Here is a 27,490-nt window from a genome sequence, read left to right on the forward strand (position 1 = left end):
CTCCAAAGAGGCTTTACATAAACAAGTAAACAAAGAATTACAATAGTCCAGACGAGATGAAGCAAATGCATGAATGACAATTTCTAATTCGGAGCGCGATACAATGGGACTCAGCATAGCAAGAGTTGTCTACAAGGACTGAACTGGAGATGAATAAAAAAGCCAAAGTCCAAAGAAAATCTTTAAAAGACCTTTGGAGAGCTATTGCTCAAGACCACTTTAAAAATGACAAAAAGTCTGGCTCCCTGGCAGCAAAATAAGTAAACTGCTCAAGAGCTTTACACATGATCACCCCTTGTAATATATCAAGGCTAGTATAGCAATTCAACTGTTGAGGATATTTATTTCAGAGCTTCCTGAAATTTTAGTTTTGTGCTGCTGTAACTATTGATGACTTAATAACTAAATATCAGATGAACCTGTGGACTACAACGTGTTTCAGCTCAGTGAAACTAAACAACACAACCTGCAGAAATGTTTTTAAATGGTTGAGCATCCTGCTGCCTTTTATTGAGCTTCATTATTTTGGTATACGCTATATAGATACACACACACAAAAAAAAAACCCACTGCTCATAAACATGTAACCTGTTTTATTTTACTTTTGTGGAATTGAAACAATCAGATTAACGGAAGAACATAAAACAAAGATCCTGAAGTCACAGTAAAGAATCTCTGCATACTTGTGTTTTGATTGCACAGTGGTAGAGCGGTCTCAACAACCAGGTTGTTGGGTTTCCTCCCAGAGTTTAAAAACATGCATTTCAGGTTATATTGTGACTCACACTTGGCTGTCATGGCTGCATGGTAGATAACCATAAAGTGAATTCATGTTTGAATTTTTAGGGAAAAAAAACCCTCTACATTAACTGTAGGACACTATGATAGGCGATTTTCACCCACGTAATTCTCTTTGTTTTAGCTTTAGAGCCATTTTATAGGTTTCCTTTCTTCAGTTTATGAGATGTTGTAGAGGCAAAATAAAATAAGAGTAATTCAGCTTGCCATGTCTTTTAATATATTTTGATGGGCAGCACATAAGGGTTAAAAGGGTTATAAGGGTTCAAATATACCTGATATTAGTGATAGTGTTACAAAACTGCAAATTAGTGCTCTAGCGTTAATGTCAGCCTATTCCATTTTAGCAGTACATGCCAACATACACTAACCTTTTTACTCCTTTGTGTGTGTTTTAAAAGACCAAACTCAGAGTGAAACAATCAGCACACAATAAAAGTGCATTTTGATTCCAACCACTGCAGAACGTCCACAAACACCAGTGAAGGTCAGAGCTGGCGATCACAGGAGCCCCCTGGTGGCCGAGACTCGGCTCTGGCGTTCACAGCATCAGAAATGACAACAGCTGGCACGGGACTTCACGTAAGCTCAGTTTATTGAAAATAACACTTAAGATTCTGAAATATGCCACTCATATTCTATCTTCATGAATGACTGATGAGATATACAGTTTTTCTGATGGCTACTTGAAGACATGAATTCAATTTAAAGCTGTAATTTAAATACACAGCGTGTGCCGTCTGTATATTACAACAAAGACTTTAATGAAGTTCGTTCCTGCAGCTCTACATTGAGGAGGAGCAGCGCTCCAAATGCAACCAGAATACAGTGTTTACAAACAGACGCACACACATATATACAGATTGTTCACTTCCTGTACCAGATCTTTAATTTCTTCTCACGCTTGATTTTCTTCTGCAGCTGTAAAGTCCCGTAGAGAAGAGCCTCTGCAGTGGGCGGGCAACCTGCAAGGCAAAGGTACTGATAATGCATGTTTCAACAGAAACACGAGGCCACATTACTGCACAATGACATTAGCACTGCGCAGTCATCTCCTATTTAAAACAATCAAACATCTATATTTGATTACTGCTGATGACACAATTACTAGTTTTCATACTGCAGCTACAGATCAAGTACGAGTGCTTCTCTCCCCTTCCCCAGCCAGCAGACTCCAGGCTGCCGTGTTTATAAATTATTACTATGAAAAAGATGTTGATCTGGACTAGTGTGGATGGGGAACACAAGACCACAGACTGAACACACCAACAAATGTGAGAACAACATCTCTTTGCAAAATCTTAATCTATCATTCAGCAGCAGAAGCACGAGTGAGGTCAGCCACTGGAGGCCTACAGGCGTTTTCATAAAGGTTGACTTGGTTTATTGGCTCAAATCTAACTGATTGCCAGTTCTGCTCCACTCCAGCAGAAAATATATGAAGATGGAAAAGGTCACAGATTGAAGAGGCTTGCAATATGGTAGCAGAAACCCTTAATTTGGTAATTCTTAATAACCAGACTACAGAAATGGCAATCCACAAATATCTCTCCACTAACTGGGTGTCTAGACTACATTTTCCACTTTCATTAATAAGAAAATGTGCAAATGTTATCCTTTCTCTGTAATAAACTCTACCTGGAACATAAATGTCCACCGGTACGATTCGGTCACAGCCTCTGACGACAGCGTAAGAATAGTGGTAGTAGCCTCCTCCGTTAGCACAGCTGGAAAAGAAAAGAAAAAATCCAATCAGCTCTCTTTAAACGTTACACCACAGCAGCAACATTTCACGTCAACGTCACAGCAGTAATAAAGGCACTGCCGAGTTACACGTTCAGCCAAATTATGGGTTCCTAATGACACAGATGTGTTGTGTCCTAAAACCCAGCGTTGCTTTGATTGTGCTCGACCTTTTCCTCTGCAATCTCTGATTGTGTGATTGGCTGAGCCTCAGAATGCAGTTCAGTCTGCTTCCCAGCTGCTGTCTGAACACTGAGTGAAGACAAGCCCACTCCAGCTTTTCCACCACACTCATGTTTGCTTTATTTACATAAATCATCTCTCTCCTTTGATTATAGCGATAATCCTGTTGTTGTAATTAGTGTTTGTACTTACACGAAGCACTCATTTCACTACCTGGGACAGGCTTAGTTTTACCTGGTTGACAAAGTGTTGTTAGGTGGTTAATTTTATTTCTTTTCAATCACTTCTTCAGTTCTTTAGTGCTTTGTTAGTCTTTTGACTTCCTTTACTCTGATTTTGCTGCACCTTTTTTGCCTCTTTCTTTGCAATTAAAATAAAACCTCTGCTAAGACAGCTGCTTTTATGCTTCTTCTCTCATTCCTAGCACAGCTGATCATTAAAAAGCTCATTGTGATGATCCGAAGGTGTCGGGATCCTCAAATCTTTTTTCCCCCCACCCACCTCAGCCTGCTAGTGTTGCAGTGAGGGTCTGACTCTACGACATCACAATTTAAGAGTGTGCAAGAGTAAAAATTACAAACGTGCCAGATTATTTGTCTTTGTAAGACTGAAAAAATGGGTGCACACACCAGCTTCTAAACATCGTTTATCGTTAAAGCAAAAGTGAATAAGTTGCAACTCAAAATTTCATAGGTTGGAACGAGCAGCTTCAGCACTTTGATCCTGTCTCTTTATCACAGAAGCCTAATATTTCTTTAACTGCCCCCCCCCCCCAAAAAAAGGAACGACTTGATCAGTGGATCAGTGGTTGGAATAAAAAGATTAGAGGAGATCTCTTCAGGACTTACCTTCCCATGGAAATGACATATCTGGGCTCAGGCATCTGGTCATACACCTGTTGGGAAGAAGAAGCGATTCAGACACTCTTATATAATGTCTAACTAAGTCTAATCTGTAGATTCAGCTGGAGGCGGCTTCATGCCAGTCACTCAATCCACCGGCAGGCTGCTCATAATCCAGCCAGCGTTTGCTCAGCCATCCTGCAGACAGACAGCACTGACTATGTCTACAAGCTGTGAGTGAAAACACATTTTTTGTTTCTCCTTCAATTCCCAAACCCAAGTCAAACCTCACACTTCAGCTAAACAGTTAAACTGCAGGTAGGTGAAAGTGATGATGATGATGATTAGTGGAGGCCCTTTTCTCACCTTGCGTAGGGCTGGAGCCATCTTATTGGTCAACGTTCCTGCCACGATCATGACATCTGCCTGCCGGGGACTGGCTCTGAATACGACTCCAAAACGGTCCATGTCGTAACGGGGAGCCGCCATGTGCATCATTTCCACCGCACAGCAAGCCAGGCCAAAGGTCATGGGCCACAGAGAGCTCTGAGGAGGAAACAGCAGTTATCGTTTGTGCAGTTTCTGGGCAATAGGCCACAACGTTCACAGGGTTATCAAGGTTTTGAGGACGTTTACTGTCTCAATCTGTACTTAGCTCTGTATGTGCATTATGTTAACGTGACAGCAACAACTCTGCAAGTTACTTTTGGCCCTTTAACCCCCATAGTCACGCTGTAGTGTCTAAATCACGTAACTGATTTAAGATGATGTAGCAGCAAGATGCGGCCTCGCTGAGTCTCTGTTTCAACTCGTTTTGAAAGCCTGGACTTCAAACTGTATACTAGTTTTTAAACTCTGTTGATAAGCCAGAACAAAAAACAGTTATGATAAACAACTTGCACCATACTTTCTCCTGAATACTGTTGTAACAGATGTTGCATCAAGAAAAAAGGACAGCCCTCGAACAAAGACAAAAGAAGGACACCCCCTTTCCTATTGGTGGGAAAATGCACCACGTCAACCAAAATAAATTATATGACAACACGTGGCATTCGGTTGCTTAGAAAGAGGGGAAAGTTTGGGGAGTGACGGCAGAAAGCATGAGTAATATCGATAGTGAGTTTTGAGTGTGTTTGGAGTGAATGGTTAGTGTGTAGTATTCTAGTCATTTGTTTGATTTTGTGTGGCAAAACAATAAGGTCACTGAAAATAAGAAAATAACTGAACAGAGAAAAGCGAGGTTGTACTGAGACGAATGATATCAAACAAGACAAGCTCAATAGTTTTTAAAGGTGAAATATAAACAGAAAATCAGAAGTAGTCGACCCCAGTTACAGTGTCACATTTACAACGTTCTTCAGGTGATGGTGGGGTCACATCACATGCTGACAGAGAACTTGGTTTTATTTCTAGATGTGTACTTTATATCAGACTGCTTTGTTCTCCATTTGGCATGTAATGAAAACACAGCGCACATACTCATGAGCATGTTAACACAGCTCACGGTTTCTCATCTACTCACCCTGCGAGCCCAGTTAACCAGGTCGTCCAGCTTGGTGATCACATACTCGCCCTTGCTGCTGGCTGCAGCCGTCGGTTTGGCTGCAGCCACCGCCGTGCTTTTCTCTCTAGCTGGCACCACGCTGCAGCAGCAGGAGGAGGGAATGAGAGAGAGTAGAGTTTTACCATGTGCATTAGTTTGAATGTATCTGTAACCACAGAATCTCTCTCATAAACTCACCTTGTGCTGTTGTTATCATTTTTAGCAGTGCTGTGCAGGCTCTTGTGCTGAAGAGCAAAAACTGAAATGGGCCTGCGGGGACAGAAGTAACAGTTAGACATAGCGGGATGTTAAATGTTAAAGCCACTCCTAACAATAAAATAATGCACCACAAAAGCTCTCAGCTTCACAAAAAGACAGCATTTGAAACGCTATCATCATTTGATGGTACCGGGTGACGGACAGATGGGGGGGATTTCTTTGAGGGCGATGCGATGGCAATTTTGCCTGAGCCTTCAAAACCTGGTGGTGCTTTAAAGGATTAACTCGCAGGCTGGCTGCTGCTGCTTGCCAGTGTGGAGGAATAAAACCTAACAGCAAATGTTTCAGTCTTTGTTTTTTTCTGGAGGTTGCTTCATCTTGTTATTTTCTCCAATAACAAATTCAGAACGTTGAGAAGTAAAATCGGGTCTACTCCAGGCACGCGCGGGGGGGGGGGCTAGAGGGGCTTGAGCACCCGCCCCTTTCCTGATGGGTGCCCAAAGTGCCCTTTTGTTGAGGCAACTAAAATTTTTTTTTTTTTTTTTAATGTGTGTGTGCGTGCAGACTCCTGTCTGTGCCCCTCAGCAATAATATTTAACTATTAATCACAGTTTTGCTAAATAAAAGAATCTGGCTTGCATCAGTCACATGATCACATTTAACCAATGATCGCCCTTGACGGTTACGAGCCGGGAACGAGCTCACAAAGAGCACGCACATTTTTTGCTGTCCGGAGCTGTAGGAGAAACACAAGTTAACTCAGAGACACAGACTGATGCGACAAAACCAGTAAGTAGGTGTACAGCGTGCACTGTAGTGTGTAGCACCCAGGAGTATTAGCTTATTACGTACACATTGGTAAGTTGTCTTGTTGCAACTGACGAACTGAAACAAACGAGCGTGCTGTGTGTGCAACAGCGCGACAAACATTACCTGTCCTTTTATTAACTGCACAAGTAGTGCTGGTCATAGCTGCTGGCTACCTGTGGAAGGCTGTCATGGGTCTGTAGCTCTGTCACCGTTTTAGGGAACATATTTAGTTTTAAAGTAAGTTTCTGGGCATTTCCTGCCTTTCTGGAAGGATTATATTTCACTAAAAAAACGATCTAATACGCATGTCCACATAATTATGCATTATTATAATTATAATATAGTAAAAAACACACGCTGTATTTTAAAAAACATACATTAAGAAGCAGATTATATTAGATTTATATTTTAAATAAGACCAAATTTGGATTTTACAGCAGTAAAATTATTGTATCTCTACAGTTTAAAAATGTAATAAGCTTTGCCCTGCACAGAGTGGATAGTGAAACAAATGGAATTGTCATAAATACATTATTTCATATTTATTACTTCCCCCTCCTCATTGCTTTATTATTGTAGCTCTAGTAATAAATAATAATGTAAGGATTCTGGATCAGCACCATGATGCCCATAGTATATACAGTATTCTGAAGAAGGTCTAAAATGTCACTGTGTGTGCGTGCATGTGTGTGTTTTATGTATATGGATTATTTTAAATGATTACTCATGATATAACATTGTCCAGACATGGCTGGTAAGGACATGAGGAGGAAACAGTAGGAGCTGTGTGAGGCTACTAAAGGCAGTGCTATAACATTTTTCTGTCATCATTTTATTATAGATTAAGTGCAAGAGTTGTTGGGTGTGGATAATTAAATTATAGTTTATTGCAATAGCAAGTTGTGCCTTATTCTCAGATAGACAGCAAGTGGAGAGTGATATATGAAATGATGGGATGGAAGGAAGAAGAGAAGCAAAGAGTGATTCACAGGCAGAGCCCAAATTATTTCTCACAGTTTTTTTGTTGCCTTATGGTTCCAAGCGCTGTCACCAATCTTTGCATTTTGTTATTATCTCATGACACTTGTTTAATCAGCTACCATCTCTCCTATGGACTTTTTAATGTCTACAGTCTCAGATCAACACAGCCCTGCCCTCCCATATTAGATTCTTGATGAATGTGTGTTGTTATTCAGCCTGGTTCAATGTGCCCCTTTTTAACTTTGAGCACCCGCCCCTTTAAACCTCTCTGCACAGCCCTGGTCTACTCTATATGTGTGACTACCTTTTGTTATTTGTTTTTAAGATGACCACATACAGAATGCATTTGTACACAAGTATAAAGAGAACCTCTTATGAAGTGTGATGCTGTAACAGCTGTAAGCAGGACAAGGCCAGATTAGCATCGGTTTCAATACAAGGAACCAGATTAGAAGGTTCTTACCTTGTTGAAAAAGAGCCAAATATGGCCAGGCGAGGTGCTGCAAAATAAATACAGAACGCATTATTACACAAGGTAAAGAAACTTTAACAACTAGAGAGAGTGCAAGAGCTAGAGGTGTATAAATGGGGCCTTTGCTCAAACTATGCAAAGAAGGATTTTTGCAAGCTATAGGAGCAGCACCATGTCTGCACACGAAAAACACTTTCTCTGCATGCCAAACTACACTGCAACATCTGTTCACTTAAAGTAATGTCAGCACCCAGCTGTTGACAATCCACCAGAAATAAAGTGTAACACTTAAATGTTATTATAACCTTATGGTTGGGAGGGGGAAATTTAGGAATAGAAATGTATTTGTTTTCTTGCTGTCTGTAACATATCAAATCAAAGCCGAAAAGTAGTACATTTCTGCCTCTTTCCAAAAAGTCTTTAACTTGTGCTTCTCAAGCTGTGGTGATCGCAAACTCGGGTGACAATCCTAAAATTGTAAAGTTTTTACACCAAGTTTGGTTCCATGATCAGCACTTCGAACCTGTCGTCTTGCACTGGGAGGCACCAGCTTTAATCCAGTATGGACGCAGTCGTTAGTAAACTAAAATAACAGCAGTCTGGGTGGTTTAAACACGACATTTGTCAAAGCCTGTTTTAATACCTGTTTAATGTGACTGCTGCACGCTAACATGGCTAGCCGTTATGCTAACACAGACAGAGCAAGGTCAGTGGCGCTTTCCTTAAAAGTTACAAACCGGCCGTCAAACGCAGCCAAGCCGCTGCGCAGTTCACTCCCCTGGGCTCATTTTTAAAATACTCAGAGCAGCATGAGTATAAAAAGACACCAACGACTACAGAAAAGCGTGTAGTTTCAGTCAAAACATCACTCACCTACCAACGCCGCCATCTTTGGAGGTTCTGGTTACGTCAAACGGGCTCTTGTCGTGTCAGAGCGCGAGCTGCTGAGGGCGCTGCTGCTACATATTCGAGCTGCGCACTTTAAACCAGCTCAAATCCTCAGAGACTCATAATCAAAAACCAAAAAAACAGACAAACAATAATCCCTAAAAGTACTAATAAAATACTGGGGGAACATTTTTGGACTTTGACTTTTAGAAATACTGAATTTTCGTGTCTAGATGTCTATATATTATTAAATAGACTGATCACAGTCTTTAGGTAGCTGTTTGGCGCCTCCAGTGGAGGCACATTGCTGCTAACAGACTTGAACGTCTCCAAGGGTGTTTTATGACTGTGGTTTCTCATGTATATGTGTATGTATGCATTTGTAAAAACCTCTGCGATGCTAAAGAGTATCCACAGATACTGTCACCGTGACACATTCAGACTGAGGTTAACTCACTGAGCCTCACACGTTTTCTGAAATGCCCCACATTTGATGTATGATTTTATCAGTTACATCCCACCCACAGTGGCTCCATGTCCCATCACTGGGGCCCACCCCACAGTTTGAGGTGCAACTTAAGTTTCTGTGCAGAGGAAACAAAAAGTAAACCGTTTGAGGGACATAATTTATGTCGTTAGTCAATAAAACATTTCCATTTTATTTAATTTATTTATTATTTTATCTATTTTTAGAGCAAAACCACACAACACATTTCTGTTTCATTACTGGCCAACTACACTGTACTTCAGAAATCGTGAAAAACACCAGTGGGGTTGTGGCTACTCTTACTTTGGAGATTATTAGAGTGCATTAACAGAGCTTTGACTTTCACTTACATGTCAGGTAATCGGAGCAGCAGCAGGAACAGCCTGGCTCTACTGGTTGAGCTGCATTCAGGAGCATGTTGTCATAACAAATACATTTATTAAATCAAATTTATCACACTCGAATAACGCTGTCATGTTACCAGGGCTGATTTATATCTGCTGCACTAACACATATGATCGTGTGTGTGCTTGATCATATTTAAAATATGTCCGTGTTGACTCTTTTTTTTATTACTTTACGATCACAGATGAAGTTGAACTTATTGTCTCCATTCATGTGAGTGTTGCACCATGAAAACAGAGCACAGCCACGCCAAAGGTTCGCACCAGCATGAGAGCACAATAACATCAAACACTGCAGGAGCGCCTGACTTATTATTGGAGCTGCTCAACGGCTGAAAGCAGCAGTCTGTGGTTTCAGTTTGATAGCAGAGAGCAAGAGGTCCTGCACGGTCCAACCTGTGTCTCTTAATCTCCTGATCCATCTCTGTAAACAGATTTAAATGTCTAAAAGTGTTTAAATGGTTAATTTTCTGTTCATTTGCTGACCTAGAGTGATGGTTTGTTTCCTCTTGGTTCCATCAGGAGGAGGATGGAGATGATGAATGGGAAGCTAATCCAACATCTTTATGTGCAGATTTAAAATAATTTATCTCAAATGAAATGAAAGCAGAACAGACGAGAAGCAGCGCAGCAAGCAGATCGTCGATTAATCTCCAATTTATTTTACTATGAGTGTGAAAAAAGAAGCTCAAACTTGAATTACTTTGCTTGCCAAAAAAATCCAGAACTTCAGCTGACTCTGAAAGCAGCTTACAGGAAGTTTGTAACAGATGAAGTTTATTCAAAGTTGTTTGGAAACATGTTGAGGAAATCGACCATATTTGATGTTATATACAGTCCTGTGCAAAAGTCTTGAGCTAATTTCTTGATATTTTGCTAGGAAAATGGGAAATAGGTGAAACATCTGCAAACATGCATGGAAATACAGAAGACAAAAACAGTTTGTACAATTCTAACAAGCTTAAGAAAGTTAATATTTGGTGTTGTCTCATTTCACTCTGTACTGTACCACTGTACATGGTTGATTTGACTTATTCTTCAACACAGTCCGAACTCTCAGGAAAACTTTCTTTCTTCTGGAATATTTCTCCAGACTTCTCAAAGCTCTTCTTTGGATGTCGACTTTCTTTCGTTCTGTTTTCTGATTCCATAGAGTTGACATACTTTGACATACCACTGCCTTTTCTTCCCGTTTCCCTTTCTTAAGAATGGTCCATCCTCCCACTGAGACCACGTCTGATGGTCAGTAGATGGACATGACTTCTTCTTTAGTCCCCCATTTGTCCTGTTTCTGCTCACCATGCCCAGTTTCTGGCTCGTGGCTCTTTGGGATTCACTTTGTTATGGCAAAAATGTTACTTTCTTTGGATTTTTTTGTGGATTCAACTAAAGAAACTGGAACAAATTATGAGTTATTGTAACATTCTGCTACTAAGATACAATTTCTTTGCCAAGTGTTACATTTAAATAATGCAGGTTCATCTGCTGAGTTAGGTGCCTTTTTATCACTTTGAAAAATGACCAGACAGTCTGGCTGCTTGGAAGCAAAATATTTTGAAGAAAAACAAAAGAGTGGTGGCTCAAGACGTTTGCACATTAATTTATAAGAAAGGAAATTAAAGGTCTTTTAATAAACAGTCATTTGTAAAGTAATTTCAGGCATTCACTCTGAAACGCATCAAAACGTCTGTGTTCCCCTCTCACCGTGCTCTGTGCTCAGATACCTTTAGAGCCGGTTATTTAGTCTGACGCTGACAAACCTGTGTGCTGGTTGTTTGTAACGTGCGTGAGTGTGGTTCAATCTTTACTGCTATTTGGAAAACTCAAATAAATCTCTGGATTTGACGGTGAAAAATATGCATTCAGATTCAGTGAATACCTCGGGTCAACACTGCTGTAATTATAGTAATCTGGATCCCTGGGTATTCTTCAGTTGAGTGTCAGTTGTCAGACGAAACGCACTGCGTCTCATCTCATTTTTGTTTTGGCCCCGTTTTGGTGCCACAAACCGAGCAAGTTCATCAGCAGCAGCGAGGACGCCAGCAGGGTGGAGATGGAGCACGTTATTATCACATAATGACAGTCCCAGCTCTGAAAACGCGCGCCGCCGTCTCTCCAGGAATAGACGCCCAGCCAAGGCAAAAGCAAAGAGCGGTCAATGGAAAACCAACAACGGCAAGACATTTTTTCATTTGGTCTTTTTTTGTTTGTTTGTTTTTTACAAAATGGCTTTTATTCTGTCTTCATCATGTACAAACTTTGTCAAATAATAATAAAGTCTGACAACTGCAGCTGCTTTGCTCGTGTTTCGGTCAAACCAAATCCAGCCATATATATGTATGTATATATAGCAGAGCTTTTAAGTATTTAGAGTTCAAAACATTAAATGTAGGCACAGGAATAGCTTAAAAGGACAAATGTTTTATGACTACAGCATTGTTCAAAGGCGTCCCCAGCCACTAGCAGGCGGAGCTCTTGCATTTCAGATAATAAGCATGAATCCACATAAAAGGTTGTGTATAGGGAGGAGCAAGAAAACACAAGTCAAGCCGTCACAGAGTTGGAGGTTGCAGTGGCAGCACGGGTAGCTGTGCTGAACTGCAGACCACAGGAATGGGCTATTTTTGGAAAGATCTCCTCCTCTCGGAGAAGGAAGCAGGCAGCTCGCCTCTTCACTGAGCGTCCAGGATGTCTGGTGTGGCACTCGGGCTCTGTGATGACCAGGAAGAGGGGGTGACCTGATTATAGAGGACGTCCTGAGAGCCAAAAAGTGGCTCTCTCAGATGGAGCATGTACACAAGGAACAGATTAAGAGCCACCATGGCGAGGAGTGGGAAGACGCTCAGGCCGGAGCCAAAGCCTCGCCAGGAGACGCACGTGTTCAGGGCGACCCAGTAAACAAGCCTGAGGAGCACGAAAAGAAAACATCAAACAGGAAATCAGACACTCACAGCTTCCCCACCAGCGTTACCTCCAATCGGCTAAGCTCAGTCTGCCAGACATGTTTAATAACTCCATATTTTTAAATAAAGTCTCCCAAAATACATATACGCCTTTCACTGCACTGCAATAAATGTTGCTACAATCGATTTGTAGGGTCATAAATTGACCTTTTTTTGGGAGTGGGTGCAATAACACAAACAGCTCTCAGCAGTTTATAGCAACTTTTGAAACCACAGTTTTACTGGGGGTTTTTGTACTCTCATTTTTTACTGGCCACAGCAGACAGCTGCTCAGCTTTAAGAACTAACTTAGTAATACCCGTCCAGCGTCAAACAGCAGTGCAGACGCAGTCAGCGACGGGCTGTTTAAATGAGCAGGTTAAGAGACAGATGCTGCATTTCACTCAGATCTTAGAGACCAAAGTAAAGGAGACAAAACTTCAGGAGGTCACAAATGAGGCCTAACTAATATCTAACAAGAGGGTTGATAAATCAGATGCACAAACCAACTTCACTTTGTAAAACTGGCAAATTTTGAGGCTCGCAGTCTGAGCTCTGCACCGCTCTGTGACGCAGAGCCAGAGCTTCTCTTTGGGTTTGTTAATGACAGTGGTTGTGTTCATTTTTAGCCCTGTCAGTGGCGTGGCTCTACAAACGGCAGTGTCAGCCTGTCAGTGCATCGCTTTGGACTAAAATAACTATCTCAACGCCATCGCCGTCATTTATGGTGCACAGAGGATAAACTCCGTGGCTTTTGGAGAAAACGTGTGTGGTTGTCACACTTTTGCGTGAACTACTGATCACTGAAACATCTTTCAATAACCTTTCCTTAAAGTGCTGGCTCAAAATGGGTTTCCTTTTTATTTTTGCAACTGTAACAAAAAGTCATTAACCTTTTGGTCTTGGTCCCCTTTACCTCTGTCTAGTTTCAACATGGGGTTGGCATTTTGCACTCTTCCTATTCAGTGTACTAACTCTGGACTTTTCTCAATTCTGGTCTGTGAAGCAGAAAAAAGTGTCACTAATTAGCACGTTTGCACACTGATGACAACACTGGGCTCACAGGAAAGCCTGGCTGCCAGCATGGCTAGAAGCTCTTAGGTTGTTGCAGGTGTAATATTCAATAAAGCCTGTCTTTATCGACTTTTCTGCCAAATAAAAAAATAAGATATTAAATATTAATCTGCATATATGGGTTTTAATTTATATCGTATTTGCCAAATCCACTATTTATTACTTAAAAATGTGTTAGTGGTGATGTAGAGGTCTCAAAAAGTCAAATATGATACACGTGGCGTTACAGGGTTAACTCTCCGTGGGGACATCACGGTCTCATCTTAAAATGTCAGAGTTCTTTGCTGGGAACAAAGTGATCTGTGTGTAACAGTGTGGAGTTATTCTAGACCTGACTTTTAGGCGGATTTATTGGTCCTTATTTGTGTAGCACTCCGGCTACGCAGATAGAAGGATTATGGAAATTCAGCTGACGTGGAGGCTGCTGAGACGTTTATGTAAAGTCCTCCAACAAGCCAGCAGCTAGCAGGCCCATCCACAGTGGGTAATTCAAATGGCTAGAATGGGGAAGAGAGTGACCACAGAAGGGGAAGAAAGGAAAAACAAATCGTGCATCCGGTAAGGTCGGACCAACCCCATTGGCTCACAGGAGCTTTCCACCTTTCTCGCTTTTGAGCCTCACCTTCCAAAGATGAACATTATGACCAGGATAGGCACCAACTTCAGCTGGTCTTGAGGCAGTAACGCAGCCATTACAACAAGGTTCAGGACATAGAGGAGTAACTGCTCCAGGGATGTGGTGACGAAAAGCTGCTGAACCGCACCTCTTCTGGGAAACGACTCCTGCAGATCGAAGGAGCCGTTGCAGAACTGGCAGGCTGCACCCATGAGCATCGCTGCAAGGGATAAAGGAGCAATAAGTCAGTTAGCATCTTGAATCTGGGCCATCTTTCCGCAAACAGCGCGCTCATCCTGACAGCACACTTTGTTTTTGCAATTCCATCATTTGAATGTGAAGCAAACGCCAGCAGACTGGCCCACATGCAAATGCTCCTCACAGCTACCAGCCTGACCTTTTTTTTTACCACCTGCCCTCTTATTCCGAGTCACTCTCGGTTGGGAAGTGATTAAAATGTTCTCGAACAATTAGGCCACAGCCTGGGAGATGAAGGACACAGCCAGCCTCTTATTGTAGTTTCCATTTAAAGCTATGTGAAGGAGAAGGAAATTATGCTTCTCCCCAGAGGCCTGGGAGACGTCTGCTGCTACTGAGGCTGAAAGCGCATGAAATTAAAGAGGACAGGAGACACTGAAGCATTCCAAGACAAAGCAGCCAGACAAACCAAATCCTTTCTTAATCATTATCTTTCATTCAAGGCTCTCACATGGCTGTTTTTGAATGTCAGCGTGCAGGTGTGTGTGTTTGTGAGACGCATACCGAGCAGGATGGGGACAGCGGCCACCACACAGCAGCACAAGGTGAAAACGATGCGGCTGGTTACGTCAGGGAAGTCAGGGGGTTTGATGGGCACGTAGAAATAGAGTGCATAGAGGATCCCGGACGCACACAGAAGCGAGGCCAGCACCGAGAAGAAAGCGGGGACTCGGCTGCTCTGACAGCATGTGCACTGGCAGCAGCGGCATTGCCCCCGATCCGAAGCCTCCCGCGCAGCCACGCAAGTCTCTCCCCGGCCCTCGGAGCTCCACACAGCCAGCTCCACGCTCTCCGGCGGCGGCCCTATCAGAGGCCGACCCTCGTCCACAGTGCAGTCCAGATTGGTGGATTCTGGACTCCATCTCGGTGCGTCTGTGCCGTTGGGAATGTCTCCCTGAGAGGCCGGGGTTGGAGGGCCGACGCAGTTTTCCGTGGCGGCGTCCAAATTGCGCGCCGTGATGATAGGACTGGAAAGAGTTTGATCCAGCTCCCCCTCCTCCCCACGATGCGCTCGAGGCTCTTGTGGGAGACTGACGCCAGACTGCTGGTGGCAAGGAGCAGAGCCTGTTCGAATCAGAGCACATTTAAAAAAAAAAAACATCAAAAGCAATCAGCTGCAGACTTACTCCAATCAATCATTCACTTTCTTACTTTCAAAATACAAAGCAGAGTCGAAATACTCATATAAACTGTTCTTACAAGATTAGCAATTAGTGGCACCTGTAGTTTACGTGGTTGAACTGCGGTGCTTACACACTAATTACATTTACTATAAGGCTGGATTTCTGCAGGCTGCTGGCCTGCTCATAAATGACTGTTCATAGTTTAGTATTCGAAGCATGTAAACAGTAGGTAATATTAGCCTAATACACAGTGTCCTTAACAGGCTGGCTTTGTGTACACATTTGTGAAATCTATATTTGAAAGGTTTGTTATTATGTTTTATTTATTTCTCTAGTCATTTCAATGCTACTGAAAATATGTGTGGAAAAAAAGATCTATCAAAACATTTAAATGAACCAATAAAGAGTCTAATAATTGCTTTGAACTTTAATTCATCTTTGGTTGAGCTGTAGTAATGATATATGCATTCACGGGCCATTTTATTAGGTCAATCACATGGCAGCAGCTCAGCGTGAAGACATGATCAAAACCACCTGCTGAGGTTCAAACTGAACACTAGGATGAAGAAAAGGTGATTTAAGTGACTTTGCATGTGGCAGGATCGTCGGTGTCAGACAGGCTGATCTGAATATTTCAGAAACTGCTCATCTGCTGGGATTTTCTTGCACAACACAATGGTTTGACGAAGGGAAGCAATCCAGTGAGCAGCAGCACTCTGGATGGAAATGCCTTGTTGATGTCAGAGGTGACCTTTTAGAGCGCTCCGAGCTGATAGATAATCAGTTCACTGCACTCAAACGGCCTCCAGAGTCACCAGATCTCAATCCAATAGAGCACGGGAAATTGATGTCATGGATATGCAGCCAACAAATCTCAATCAAACTTCAGCACCTTGTTAAATCAATGCCCTAAAAGAACCAGAAGACAAAAAAGGGCCCCAACCTGGTACTAGCAAGGTGTCCCTAATGAACTGGCCTGTCTGACACCGGAGCCAAAGAGATCTGAAGGTCCAGATCCAGGAAGGAGGAGAAGGAGAGCCTGGACGGGTCGATGTGAGTGTATTTGCATTACTGTCAAATAATCTAATGAAAAGGACCAAAACAACCAACAACCAGTGAAAGGAATTAAATTTTCTGTATACTAAAAGTGTGACATAGTTTAACCAAAGGGTTGTGTTTTAATACACAGAAAATAGTCCTGTACAGATGCTTCTTTAAAAATCTATCTAAAGTGTAGACGGTCGCACCAACTCGCTGTTGGTTTTGGTCTTTAAATGGGATTTGTTTATAAAAAGTAAAGTCGTACATCATGAGGTGCATCCCGACTGCTACAAAAACCACGTGTCATCTTTAATTTTCATTACATTTCATTCACTTCTAATTAAGCATCTGACGGGTGCGATATGCAGAAGAGAGCCCAAAGACCAACAGAAGCCCTCAGACACAAATTAAAGCTCTAGAAAAAGGGTTTGGACCGAAACGTAAAAACATCCAGACCGCCGCTGCTGCAAGGACACAAAACAGCACACATTAAACACCAGAAGCTGTTGAGAAGGGTTACAAACATCTGGACACTTCACATTACAGATGGGAGTCACCCACCAACACCAACTTTAACTGTTTCCCTCACAGCTTGGACTTGGTTCTCTCACACAAATATTAAATCTAACTATATGAATGTTTGTCTTGTTTACAAAAAAAAAGCTCCATTTCCTAAAACACAACTCAAGTTTTTATGATATTTTACCCAGAATTCAAAGCTGATTTTTCCAAAATCTGACTAAAGTCAAGGATTTTAAAAGTTTTTTCTCTTCTGGAAAATGACTTAACTTGTTCTTTCTTAATGTTTTTGTGATATAATTGCTCTTAGCTTATTCCATTCAACACAAACAATGCTTTTTTTCCTCTGCAGACTCTGTCCTAACTCTATTTGGATCCAGCCTGGACTCAATCCGACTTTAGCTTTTGCTAATTTGCTCTGGCCTCCCTTCAAATCCTACAGCTCCGACGAGGAGACAGTAAAAAGCAGCGGCAATAACTCACTCCTTGGCTGATCCGTCGCTGGTGGCGGTTCCAGCGAGCGCTGGGAGCCGGAGACAGAGTGGGAGGACGAGTGCAGCTCCTCCACCGACGACTCGGGGCTGTCTGACACCGGAGCCAAAGAGATCTGAGTGTCCAGATCCAGGAAGGGGGAGAAGGAGAGCCTGGCCGGGTCGATGTCCTGGAGCTGGTTGATGATATCGCTGATGGATTCCTTCATGCTGTCGAGCTCCTTTGCATTCTGCCGGTTAGTGGCCTGAAGCCCCGAGGTGCTCATAGTCACAGAGCCTGAGAGGAGCAGGAAGAGGTCCAGGTGGAAATCAGGCCAAGATCAGTTTAAAACATCAGACTGCGGAAAAAGACAAGAGGGAGAAAATCACCTTAATTCCCCAAAGTGTCAGAAAAGCTTGATTAATACACACGTCTGAAAAAATATCCCCGAGAAAACACAGTGATTCATCTTTATTTTCCCTTAAATATCGTCAGTAATCCGCTTTCTTTCAAGCCTCTGCTGTCTTTGCGCTTTTCTTCTACCTGTAAGGCCCAATTTATATCCTGCTTCAGGAATCTGTTTGTCTTGACCAGAACAGCCCTGACCTCAGGGGAAAGGTCAGCGCTGAGGGAGACGCTAACACTCAAAAACTTCACTGGGACTTTATGCGGGCTTTTTTGGGGGGGAGGATAGAGGAAATTATGGGTTTATGCACATGGTTATACAATAATCATCACTGACAGGATGTCAAAGTTTATCTTCCCCTGTTTCTGTTGGGAACACTTTCTCATCAGGTTTGAATCCCTGTCAGTAGAGAAACTCAACAAATCAGCACACGAATGCGTCACACTCTCGTGCACACCGAAGCACGTCACAATAATCACAGACTCCAGCTTTATGATCTACAGCGGGAAGTCCAGAAGGTGGCTGGCGTGCACCGTGCTGTTGCCCTGCATCCTTTAAACGTATCACACATGAGACTGTGTGAATCTGCAGGTTTCAACACTTTGGAGGGAGCTTATTGTTAGTTAAAATCTTCCTTTTGGCTCGTATTTCGCAGCAGGATGACTCAAATATCTATGTAGTAAAATGGAAAGCACTGCAGAGGTGTAATAAATATGCTTTGACCGTTTTCACCTAAAAGGAGCAAATCGATATTCTGGGAGATAAGAAGTCCAAAACCATGAAGCTACAGCAAACAGCTGACCTGCCGAGCAAAACTGAAACAGGGAGAAATGTTAAATGTGTATTTACTCACATACTGATTAAACAAATGAGACATAATGTGTTTATTAACAAGATTTAAAGGCACTGGAAGTATTCACATAACGTCCCCCCTGTTTCTAATCTTTCTTGAGCAAAGTGCTCCGACTGCTCAGTGTGTCACCATCAGGGATCTCTAAAGTTATATTTTGAAGTGTGGATGTCACTACACGTCCCTTCAGTACTGATAATCAGTTCTCGGCATCTTGTGAAAAGTATTTCCTGTCCTGGCAGCTTTGACCAAAGTTTTAGAAGCTACAAATTTTAAAAACACATATTTCAAATCCAAAAAACACAGGATTATAACACTGATGAGATTTCAATTCAGAAACTCGTGGATTCATGGAAAATCTTGTGTTACATTGCTACTGTGAGGTCAGACTTTAGCTTTCTTCTAAGAGAACTCTGGAGGATGAAACAGGGCAACGTTTCACCTGTTCCCATCTCGTGATGTGAAACTGAACCAGAGATGTTCAAGTTAGTTAAAAAGGTCTAAAAAAGCACAGAAGCAGCTTACTGGAACATCTCCTTTATGGCTCTTCATGGACTACTTCAACTCCACTATTGATATCACAAATAATCCTAAGCAGTTATTGTAACACTGTACCTTTTCCTGTATTACAACAGTAAACACAATCTATAAATACATATTCATTTATGACTGTTTTCTACACATATGCATACACACGGACGAATGTTTCCAGCACTTATGAACTCTAAAGCACATAAAATGCACTCACTGGACAAAAGCGTCTGCCAGGTGTGCGTAAAATAACATCAGTCACGCGCCTTTGTCTTCAAAGGCTTCATTAACATCTGCAGATTGAATCTGGAGCATTTTTCTCTGGGTTTTCTTGGCGCACAACCAACTGTGGCGCAGAGCGGGCGCGCACGGCGACGTTTCTCCAAACAAGCGAGGACCTTACCATGTATAGAGATCAATTAGGAGCCACGGGGCTTGAAGGTCTGGAGGAATAAATGTCGGTGGCGGTTATCGGAGCTGGCCTGGATGTGGCGCGTAGGGGGCGGAGAGGGGTATGTGGCTTTAAAACCCGCTGAAAAATAACTTTCCCTTCAGTGTTGAGCCACTCTCTGAAAACAAAAACTTTATACGATGCCTCCTCCACGAAGCTTCTCGGGCTCAGTGTAGAAGCTGCAGGAAACACCTCATTTATTGATAGATAAATAAATCAAATGAGGGGAAAACGCACGCGTGAAAGCTACGCGTAAAGGACGGGTCATTCACAAATCACGAATCGTGTATTTTGTGGCATCCAGCAGCAATTAAAGCGATTCATTTCATTTCACAGACAAACCTGCCTCACTTTGGCGAAACGAAATGCCCAAATGTGCTGATGAGGGGAACAAGAAGCGTTACTCTTATAAATGAACTTACTTTAGTCGGAGGTTGCGGAGTATTTGGGTGAGTTTACTCTCCTCGCAGTTTAAAAAAAACCCTCCGTCCTCGTCTGCCTTTCTTCCCTCCCCCTCCGTTTGCTTTTTGTCTTCCAGGATCCCGAACTTCTGAATCAAATTTCAGGACGGACAAAATACTAGGCTTTTTCCTCCGCCCACACAAGTTTTTTTCCCTTCCTGGGTACCATGTCAAACACCATATGGAGCAAATAAAGGCAGAGGAGCGGCAGCAGCAGCAGGAGGAGGAGGAGGCACTTACTTTTAGTTTACCTTCAAATTCAACATGAACAATCACATCCATCACGAACACGAGTGCATCTAAACAGGGCAGTAAATATTTACAATGAAACCAAACCTCGGCGCGCCTCTGATATTCATACACAGGATGAGCGCGTGAACTCCAAGTATATTAATGCTCACTCAGACAGCATCAGCTACTACAGACAACCCGTTTATAGAAAGTCTTTTCACTCAATAATAAGTGATGAACTTTTCAAAATTAAGGTTATAGAGACGTCATTGTGTTTTTGCTGATTTTGTTGGGCTTTTCATTATCAGTCACTCCAACTTCCAACAGTCCACTGATAACTCCTCGGTGGCCTCGGGCGCGACGAACAGACGCCAAACATTTTCGGATTGTGTGTAACTTTACTGCGCATGCCCCATTTTCTCTAAACATCTGATTCCTGGAATTTCTCACCAAATAGATAAAGAAAAGCGTTTAACATCTTTGCCCACAAACAATACATAAAAGCCACTGGTGAATGAAGTCTGTGACTCACACATGGATCCTGGGATGCTTAATGTGCTGTCAGTGAATATCAGATTACCAATGGTAATAAAGGAGTAATCTAGGAAAGGTGTGCGCATGCGTTACCATCTTTCCACTTGCCCTTGTGATACTTCCATTTCCTCCTTAACAGGAAGTGATGAGCAGGGTTTGCGCATTAAGTTATTGTGAATAGAAACAAGTTTAAAGCTCTGCTGCAGCGGTGCAGATGTTCAAAGGGTTACAGATACCTGCAGAGGCAGTGCAGAGAGCAGCTGAGATTTTTGAAAATCTATTTATTTCATGCCTGAGAAACAGACCTTTTGAAAATCCCATTACAGGATGTTTCCTTAGAGGAAATTCTCACATCGCTGCTTTTCGCTATGTTGAGGAGCGTTTCCTGGAAACATAAGACTTTCACCCTTGAAAAATAGGGAGACCTGAACGTGGAATGATTGGAATTCAATTTCCATTCAATCACCTCAACTTTATTAATATTTCTTTTTGTCCGACTCTCTTTTAGTTCAGCCTCCTTGAGCCCATGTGTTCTCCAAACATGTAGCTTCCTCCTCTTCCTCACAGTCGTCTGTAGGCTCAATGAAAAATTTCAACAACTGAAGATAAGGGGATCATATAAAATAACATAATCTAAATATGAAAATCAAATGACACCTAGGCACGAATGCTTTATTTTCCCCAGTTATTATCAGGGATATTTTATTGTATAAGAAAACATTTTCAAATATACAGATAACAGCTGTAGATTTGCAATATAGTTAATAAATAAAAAAAAAAAATCAGGACTATAAACAACATATTTTGGATTCTGAGCTGTAAATATATATATACACAGATATGAGTTTATTGCTTGTGTAATCTGTTGAGCGACCAGCAGCATGTCTGAAACACCGCTCTGCTGTCATTTCAAGCCAACGGGAGGACGGGGGAGGGCGCACAGGTCCACCACGAACCAACAGTCTGCAGGTTACCTAGGTCCAACTGGCTTCTGCCTTTTCGCCAAAGCAAACATGGGCTGTGAAAGTCACATTAAGCAGTCAAAGTGGGGGGTTTGTCAGTCCTCTGACAGCAGCCTGTGGACGTGATCCTTCCTCTTCTTCAGCACCTCCCGAAAATCCTCCTGAAAAAACACCAGCGAGAGATATTCAGATATTCAGAGTCAATCATGAAACCGGGAGAGGAAAGACATCAGGCAGATGCTTCTGCAGATAACCAGCTGTTTCACTCACAGCTCACTGACCGGGGAATCAGCAACAACCCTAAAAGAAAAGGAAAATCCATTTTCTCTATGACAATCTGAGTCTGTAGCACTTAGCCTACCCGGCATGCCCAGAATATCTTTTCACTATCTGTCCTCACCAAACCACAAGCACGGTGACGCTGAGCAGCTACACGACAAGGTTATCAACTCAGCGAGCCCGCCCGGGCCTCCCCGCTCCAGCCATCAGCATGTTCACATAAAACAGGACGCGAGCGCAGCATGCGACTCATCCCAAACATGGACAGGTTTATGCAGCAAAGTTTTCAAACAAGGGGCCAAATTATAACGCTGACAATTAAAAAAACTAAACCCAGAATGGATCCGCCCAATATTACAACATGTATCCCACCATATTCACGTGTCCAGTCTGTGAGGCACAAATGAATGCGAAGCATAAATGAGACTTCTACTAGGGCTAAGTAGAAATGTGCTGTAAGAGAACCACACCAGTTACCGTGCATTCTTACAGCCTCAACTATTAATATAAATCAATCATTGTATTAAATGGTGAAGATTTTCTAGTTTATCGAATGCGAGCATGTGAGAACTCTTTGTTGTACATGATAGATTAATAGTTTATGACCATTATTAACTGCAGCTACATAACAGACAGAAAAAACACACTAGCATGTTTGAATCTCGTGAGATTAAAGACAGACAAACGCTTGCATCTTATCACAGGCACCATCACACATAGACACGATTAAACATTTGTTTAACAAAACCGATGCAAATGAGCTCTGAGTCGATTAAGTGTCCGCCTGCCACACATCTAAACGTCTGTATAGATCGCAGGAAGCAGGCTCACGGACGAGAGGCATTCACTAAAGCTGACGATCAAAGCTACTTATCTGAATTTTATATTCATTTTAAAATCTTTTTTGTTAACTGTAACTCACGTAACAAGGTGAGTGGCCACTTGCCGGCAGCCGAAACAACGCTAGCATACAGTTCGACTTGATGCGGACCTTAAAGCTCAATCCTTTAATTTGGTTGGCGCTTGTGTCCAGCTGACTACTGTAACTCACACTTTTACTCTCAAAGATCTGCTCTCATTCTCTCATAATCTCTAAAGTAAACGTGAGGCACTGATAAATGCCATCTGTATGGGTTTGCCGTCCGGTGCAGAGCAGCACCTGCAGAGCAGCGGGGTTTTTCTCTGAAAACAGCCGCCTGCCGGGACCAAAAACAATGATGCTGGTGCAGTGAGAGTGGAAGCGGTGAAGGAGGAAGCACATGTTGTTGCCTCTGAATCCATTTTAAACAAGCGCACAGTAAACACAGAAGATGTAAGCAGACTTACAGCTGCAGACAGTTTCTCCATGTAGGGGATGAGCTTCTGCAACTCTCTGTCATCAGACTCCCCAGACCAGCTCTTGATGGGAATCGTGTTCAACAACTACAAAAAACAAACAAACATGTTATTAAAAGTTAGTAACAGCAACAAAGTGCTGACAGAGCAAAACAAAGTAATTAATTAAGGATGTGTGCGAATAGTCAACAAGATGAATAATCGCCACTACTGTCAGTCGATGCCAGACGTAGTCGTTTAGTCTAATTATTAACATTTTAATTGATGCCCAGTTACCATAAGTTGTTGTGCCATAAATGTTATGCAGCCATCTTCCACCAGATGGAGCTAAAGTCCCAGTATCCAAGCCTGGTCTCATTCTTTATACTGTTACTGTTAGCTCGAAGAATGAGATAGTGGATACAATCGGTGCAATGAGCTTTCTCCGAAGGGTGGACGGGTTAGCACAGGGTGAGAAGTTCAGTCATTCAAGTGGGGCTCAGAGAAAATCAAAGAACACAGCCTTTAAACTTACATTATATGGATATGTGTGGGGTGCATTATCCAGAACCACCGTCTTCTTCAGATCCCTCCCGAGGATGCTGAGATCTTTGATGTAGTGGCCAAGAACACAGGCACAGTCGTCCTGATACAGCCGGTGTCTACCAGAGAAATCACAAGTGAAACTCACATTTACCGTCCTCATTGTATGGCACGGGCAGAATGTTAAAGGGAACATTTGAAGCAGGCCATGTCGAATTTCTGAGCACGCAACACAGCAGCAGTGCGAATCTGCACGTCTCTGCACTCAAGCACCGAGTTTACAAAACACAAGTGGAAGCAGCTCATACCGAAACAGCTTTCTCTGCGGGTCCAGGATCTCCAGGATCTTCTCGGCATATTCCTTCTTCGCACACGTGTAAACGAACAGCTGGAACAGAGCACGCACAGCAGTTGGTACAATTCCACACTTTTAACTGCTCCACGTTAAAGCAGTGACAGAAAAATAATTTGTTTAACGTGTGAATGAGGCTCAAAATAACCAAACTATTTGCTAATCTACACACTGACACACACCTCGTAGATTTTTGCCATGGCCTGCAGGAACTCCTTCACATGTGGTCGCAGCACCATGTATACCTGTTGAGAACAGGGGAAGAATAAGTGGTCAAGTCAGTAACCTCAGATCTGCTCTGCTGACTGAAGCTCATCTTTTAACTCTGTTCCCCATCAAGACATCTGACAACCTTCGAGGTACCCTTTATGACGAGCTTTGACACCTTGGTATATACACACCAATAAAAACGGTTTGACCACCTCTAGAATGGTTTGTCTGCATCAACAGAGGCCACCCTCACCAACTGCTGATGCACACTCAGTCATTTTGTTCTATAAGCCTGAGAAATGACAGAAACCACTCAGTTCATAAAAGAGCTTTGAGGGTTACACGTAGTAGGCTTTAAGGGGTAAAGAGTTAAGTGCAGTTGTAGAGTCAGCTCCTGGACTCACAGCATCCCAGATACCAAAATTTGTAGTTTCAGTAAAGATCCAACTGCCTGGTCTAGTCAGATGATTAAGGTTAGGATCATAACTTTTGGCAATTAACTCAAAACCACCAAACATTTCAACTAACTGCACAGCGTTGTGAAATGTGTTGTCTCAGACGCCCTTGGCTCCTACGTTATCTGCGCCCCACTGTGTGCTTATTAAAACCCATTTCACCCTCACCTTTAAACCTCTGCCAGTGTTATGTTCGTGTAATGACAGCTGTGTAGCCTGCCTTGGAATGACATATCATTATTTATAACTAGGGTGACTTCACTGACCCTCCGCAGCATATCATCTTCAGATCCCAGCTAGATAACAAGCATACAGACAATTTTTAAGTCTGCTCAACCTCGTGAATCCTTTTATCCACAAAGATGCCTTGATGCTGCACTCGATTACAACACTTTGCAGAATAATTTCTTTGTGGGAACAGAAAGAATTTAGACCATTTTAGCCCTCGATGGAAGCTCCCCAGTTGCTCACAAAACAGAAGAGAGGTCAAAGAAATCAAATGCATATTTCAAAATTCATAAAAATGTGTGTGTGTGTGTGTGTGTGTGTGTGTGTGTGTCTCTTTTCAGTTTTCCAAAGTGGGTTTTTGCACTTCATCAACTGCAGTTTTTAATTTTTAGAGTGAGTGAAAAATGGTTTCACAGATGCTTGCATGCCACACTTTCTACTAGTTTCCTAATTCATGCATCTTGTACGTAAATGAGCCACGAAGGAAGTATGAAATAGAGAAGTGCACAATTTCCAAATACAGAAACCCAACCGCATCAAGTTATTAAAAACAAAATCCAATAGGTTATGTGACTTTCAACTGAAATATGCATTTCCTTTTGTTTTTAACAACGTTAGGAAAGATAACATAATGTAGAGGTCCCCTGAAAATATTGGCTGTTTGACGATCTGCTGGTATCAGCATTTATAAAAGCAGATTAAAGAGTAAAGACACGAGAAATTATCCAGGACTTGTGACAATGCAGTTAAAAAAATCAATATTTTTTTCATTATTGCCACATCATGTTAATAAGGACTCCAAATGTTAGGGAAGCTTCTGTTTCATGCCTCTGAAAGAAAAATAAACCTTCTGATATATCAGTAACATCATCACCAGCTCTGTGATATAATGCACCAACATGTGAGGCACATGTTAAGTTCTCAACAGTGAATCAAAATGAAAGATCTTGTTTGTTGTTAAATAAGTTGCTGTGGTAAACATCTGGTCTGCAGAAGAGAGTACCACAGAGGGTTGTGAAGAGTGGCTTTCAGTGAGTGGTCACCTTGTACTGATGGTCCTGGAAAGCTGCATGGAAGGTGTACTCTGCGTCTTCGATCACATTCAGAGAGCTCAACATCAGGGTCTCCTCCTGGAAATAAACACGACCACATGCCTCAGATTACTTAATATTTTAAATATATAACTGACTGCTTTCACAAGGGAGCAAGGTGAAAGTGTCCAGTTTATGATTTTAACCATGTTAAAGCCACAGAAAGTGAATCTTTAACAATAAAATGTAGACCATACTCTATTCTTGCTAAATACAACATCCAAAAGGAATTGCAGATACTTAAAAATCAACTAGAAAATGCATTTTCTGAAGAAATTGCTGTGTGAATGCTGATAGCTGAATGTTTTGAGCTGAAATGAAATAATTGCTTCACTTTATTGGTACAATAAGGTCAAAGACATTATGCTCAAAACTGGTGGTAAAATATCATAGGTTGATCCCACAGTGTTCTATTGGCAGAATGAACAATCTGAGATTACAGGAGTGCTTGCATGTCACGTTGATGATTTCCTTTGGGCTGGTTCAAGTCACTTTGCAACTAATCATTCCTGTACTGAAATCTACCTTAATTGTGGGCCGTGAAGAACATGACAGTTTTTTTTTTTATGTTGGTATGGACATTTGTACAGTTAATGATGTAATAGAGGTGCATATTGTGCATATTACAACCTACAACCTGTTCAGTTACAAGCATCCCTATACAGAGGGATGCTTCCTTAAGTGAAACAGAACGGGAGCAACTCGGGTCAAAAATAGGACAGATTTTGTGGGTTGCCAAACAAACGAGACCAGATGTTACGTTTGACACATGCAGCCTGGGATCTAATATCAAAGGTGCAATTGTGCAGTCCATTCATGAAGTGAACAAAGTTATCCGTAAACTTAAAGTAGAGAAAGTGACTCTTAAGTTTCAACACTTGGGTAACAGTGAGGATTTGGCATTGGTTGTTTTCAGTGACGCTTCATTTGGCAACCTTCCCGCTGGCGGTACTCAAGGAGGGGCATTAATCATCCTTATGGGTAAAGGAGGAAAGTTTTGTCCTTTCTTTTGGCAGTCTAAAAAATAAAAAAATATCAGACGTGTGGTCAGAAGTACACTGGCAGGAGAAACTCTTGCCATGTCAGATGGAATAGACCATAGGTGTCAAACTCTGGCCCGAAGCCATACCAAATTACTATTAGAGCTGGCCTACTGGTATTATACAGCTAATATATA

At 42.1% G+C, this 27,490-nt stretch overlaps 3 protein-coding genes across 4 annotated transcripts; all 3 read right to left on the reverse strand.

Annotated features, from left to right (window-relative positions):
• Positions 1-1,375: 1,375 nt before the first annotated feature.
• Positions 1,376-8,542, reverse strand: ndufs7 (NADH:ubiquinone oxidoreductase core subunit S7). The gene is made up of 8 exons (XM_005730242.2): positions 8,465-8,542; positions 7,583-7,619; positions 5,308-5,379; positions 5,089-5,209; positions 3,933-4,112; positions 3,573-3,619; positions 2,437-2,525; positions 1,376-1,763 (listed from the first exon to the last, which is right to left on the reverse strand). Exons 1-8 carry the CDS (start codon positions 8,478-8,480, stop codon positions 1,666-1,668), a joined length of 660 nt encoding a protein of 219 aa, XP_005730299.1. The 5' UTR covers positions 8,481-8,542; the 3' UTR covers positions 1,376-1,665.
• A 3,061-nt stretch (positions 8,543-11,603) lies between these two features.
• On the reverse strand, positions 11,604-20,935 carry LOC102203241 (transmembrane protein 79-like). Of its 2 annotated transcripts, none has more exons than XM_005730244.1 (5): positions 20,878-20,935; positions 17,428-17,773; positions 14,765-15,325; positions 14,009-14,222; positions 11,604-12,274 (listed from the first exon to the last, which is right to left on the reverse strand). In XM_005730244.1, exons 2-5 carry the CDS (start codon positions 17,699-17,701, stop codon positions 12,043-12,045), a joined length of 1,281 nt encoding a protein of 426 aa, XP_005730301.1. In that variant the 5' UTR covers positions 17,702-17,773; positions 20,878-20,935; the 3' UTR covers positions 11,604-12,042. The 2 variants fall into 2 exon arrangements, with proteins under 2 accessions (XP_005730301.1, XP_005730300.1); XM_005730243.1 differs by lacking the exon at positions 20,878-20,935 and adding an exon at positions 20,076-20,241.
• A 618-nt stretch (positions 20,936-21,553) lies between these two features.
• ctdspl3 (CTD (carboxy-terminal domain, RNA polymerase II, polypeptide A) small phosphatase like 3) lies at positions 21,554-26,381 on the reverse strand. Its single transcript, XM_013910118.1, has 6 exons — positions 26,266-26,381; positions 24,512-24,574; positions 24,286-24,365; positions 23,970-24,096; positions 23,447-23,542; positions 21,554-22,002 (listed from the first exon to the last, which is right to left on the reverse strand). Exons 1-6 carry the CDS (start codon positions 26,338-26,340, stop codon positions 21,937-21,939), a joined length of 507 nt encoding a protein of 168 aa, XP_013765572.1. The 5' UTR covers positions 26,341-26,381; the 3' UTR covers positions 21,554-21,936.
• Positions 26,382-27,490: the final 1,109 nt, after the last annotated feature.

Source organism: Pundamilia nyererei, unplaced genomic scaffold (genome assembly GCF_000239375.1).
Source record: "Pundamilia nyererei isolate P.nyererei 1_Seehausen unplaced genomic scaffold, PunNye1.0 scaffold00036, whole genome shotgun sequence".
NCBI classification, from domain to species: Eukaryota; Metazoa; Chordata; class Actinopteri; order Cichliformes; family Cichlidae; genus Pundamilia; species Pundamilia nyererei.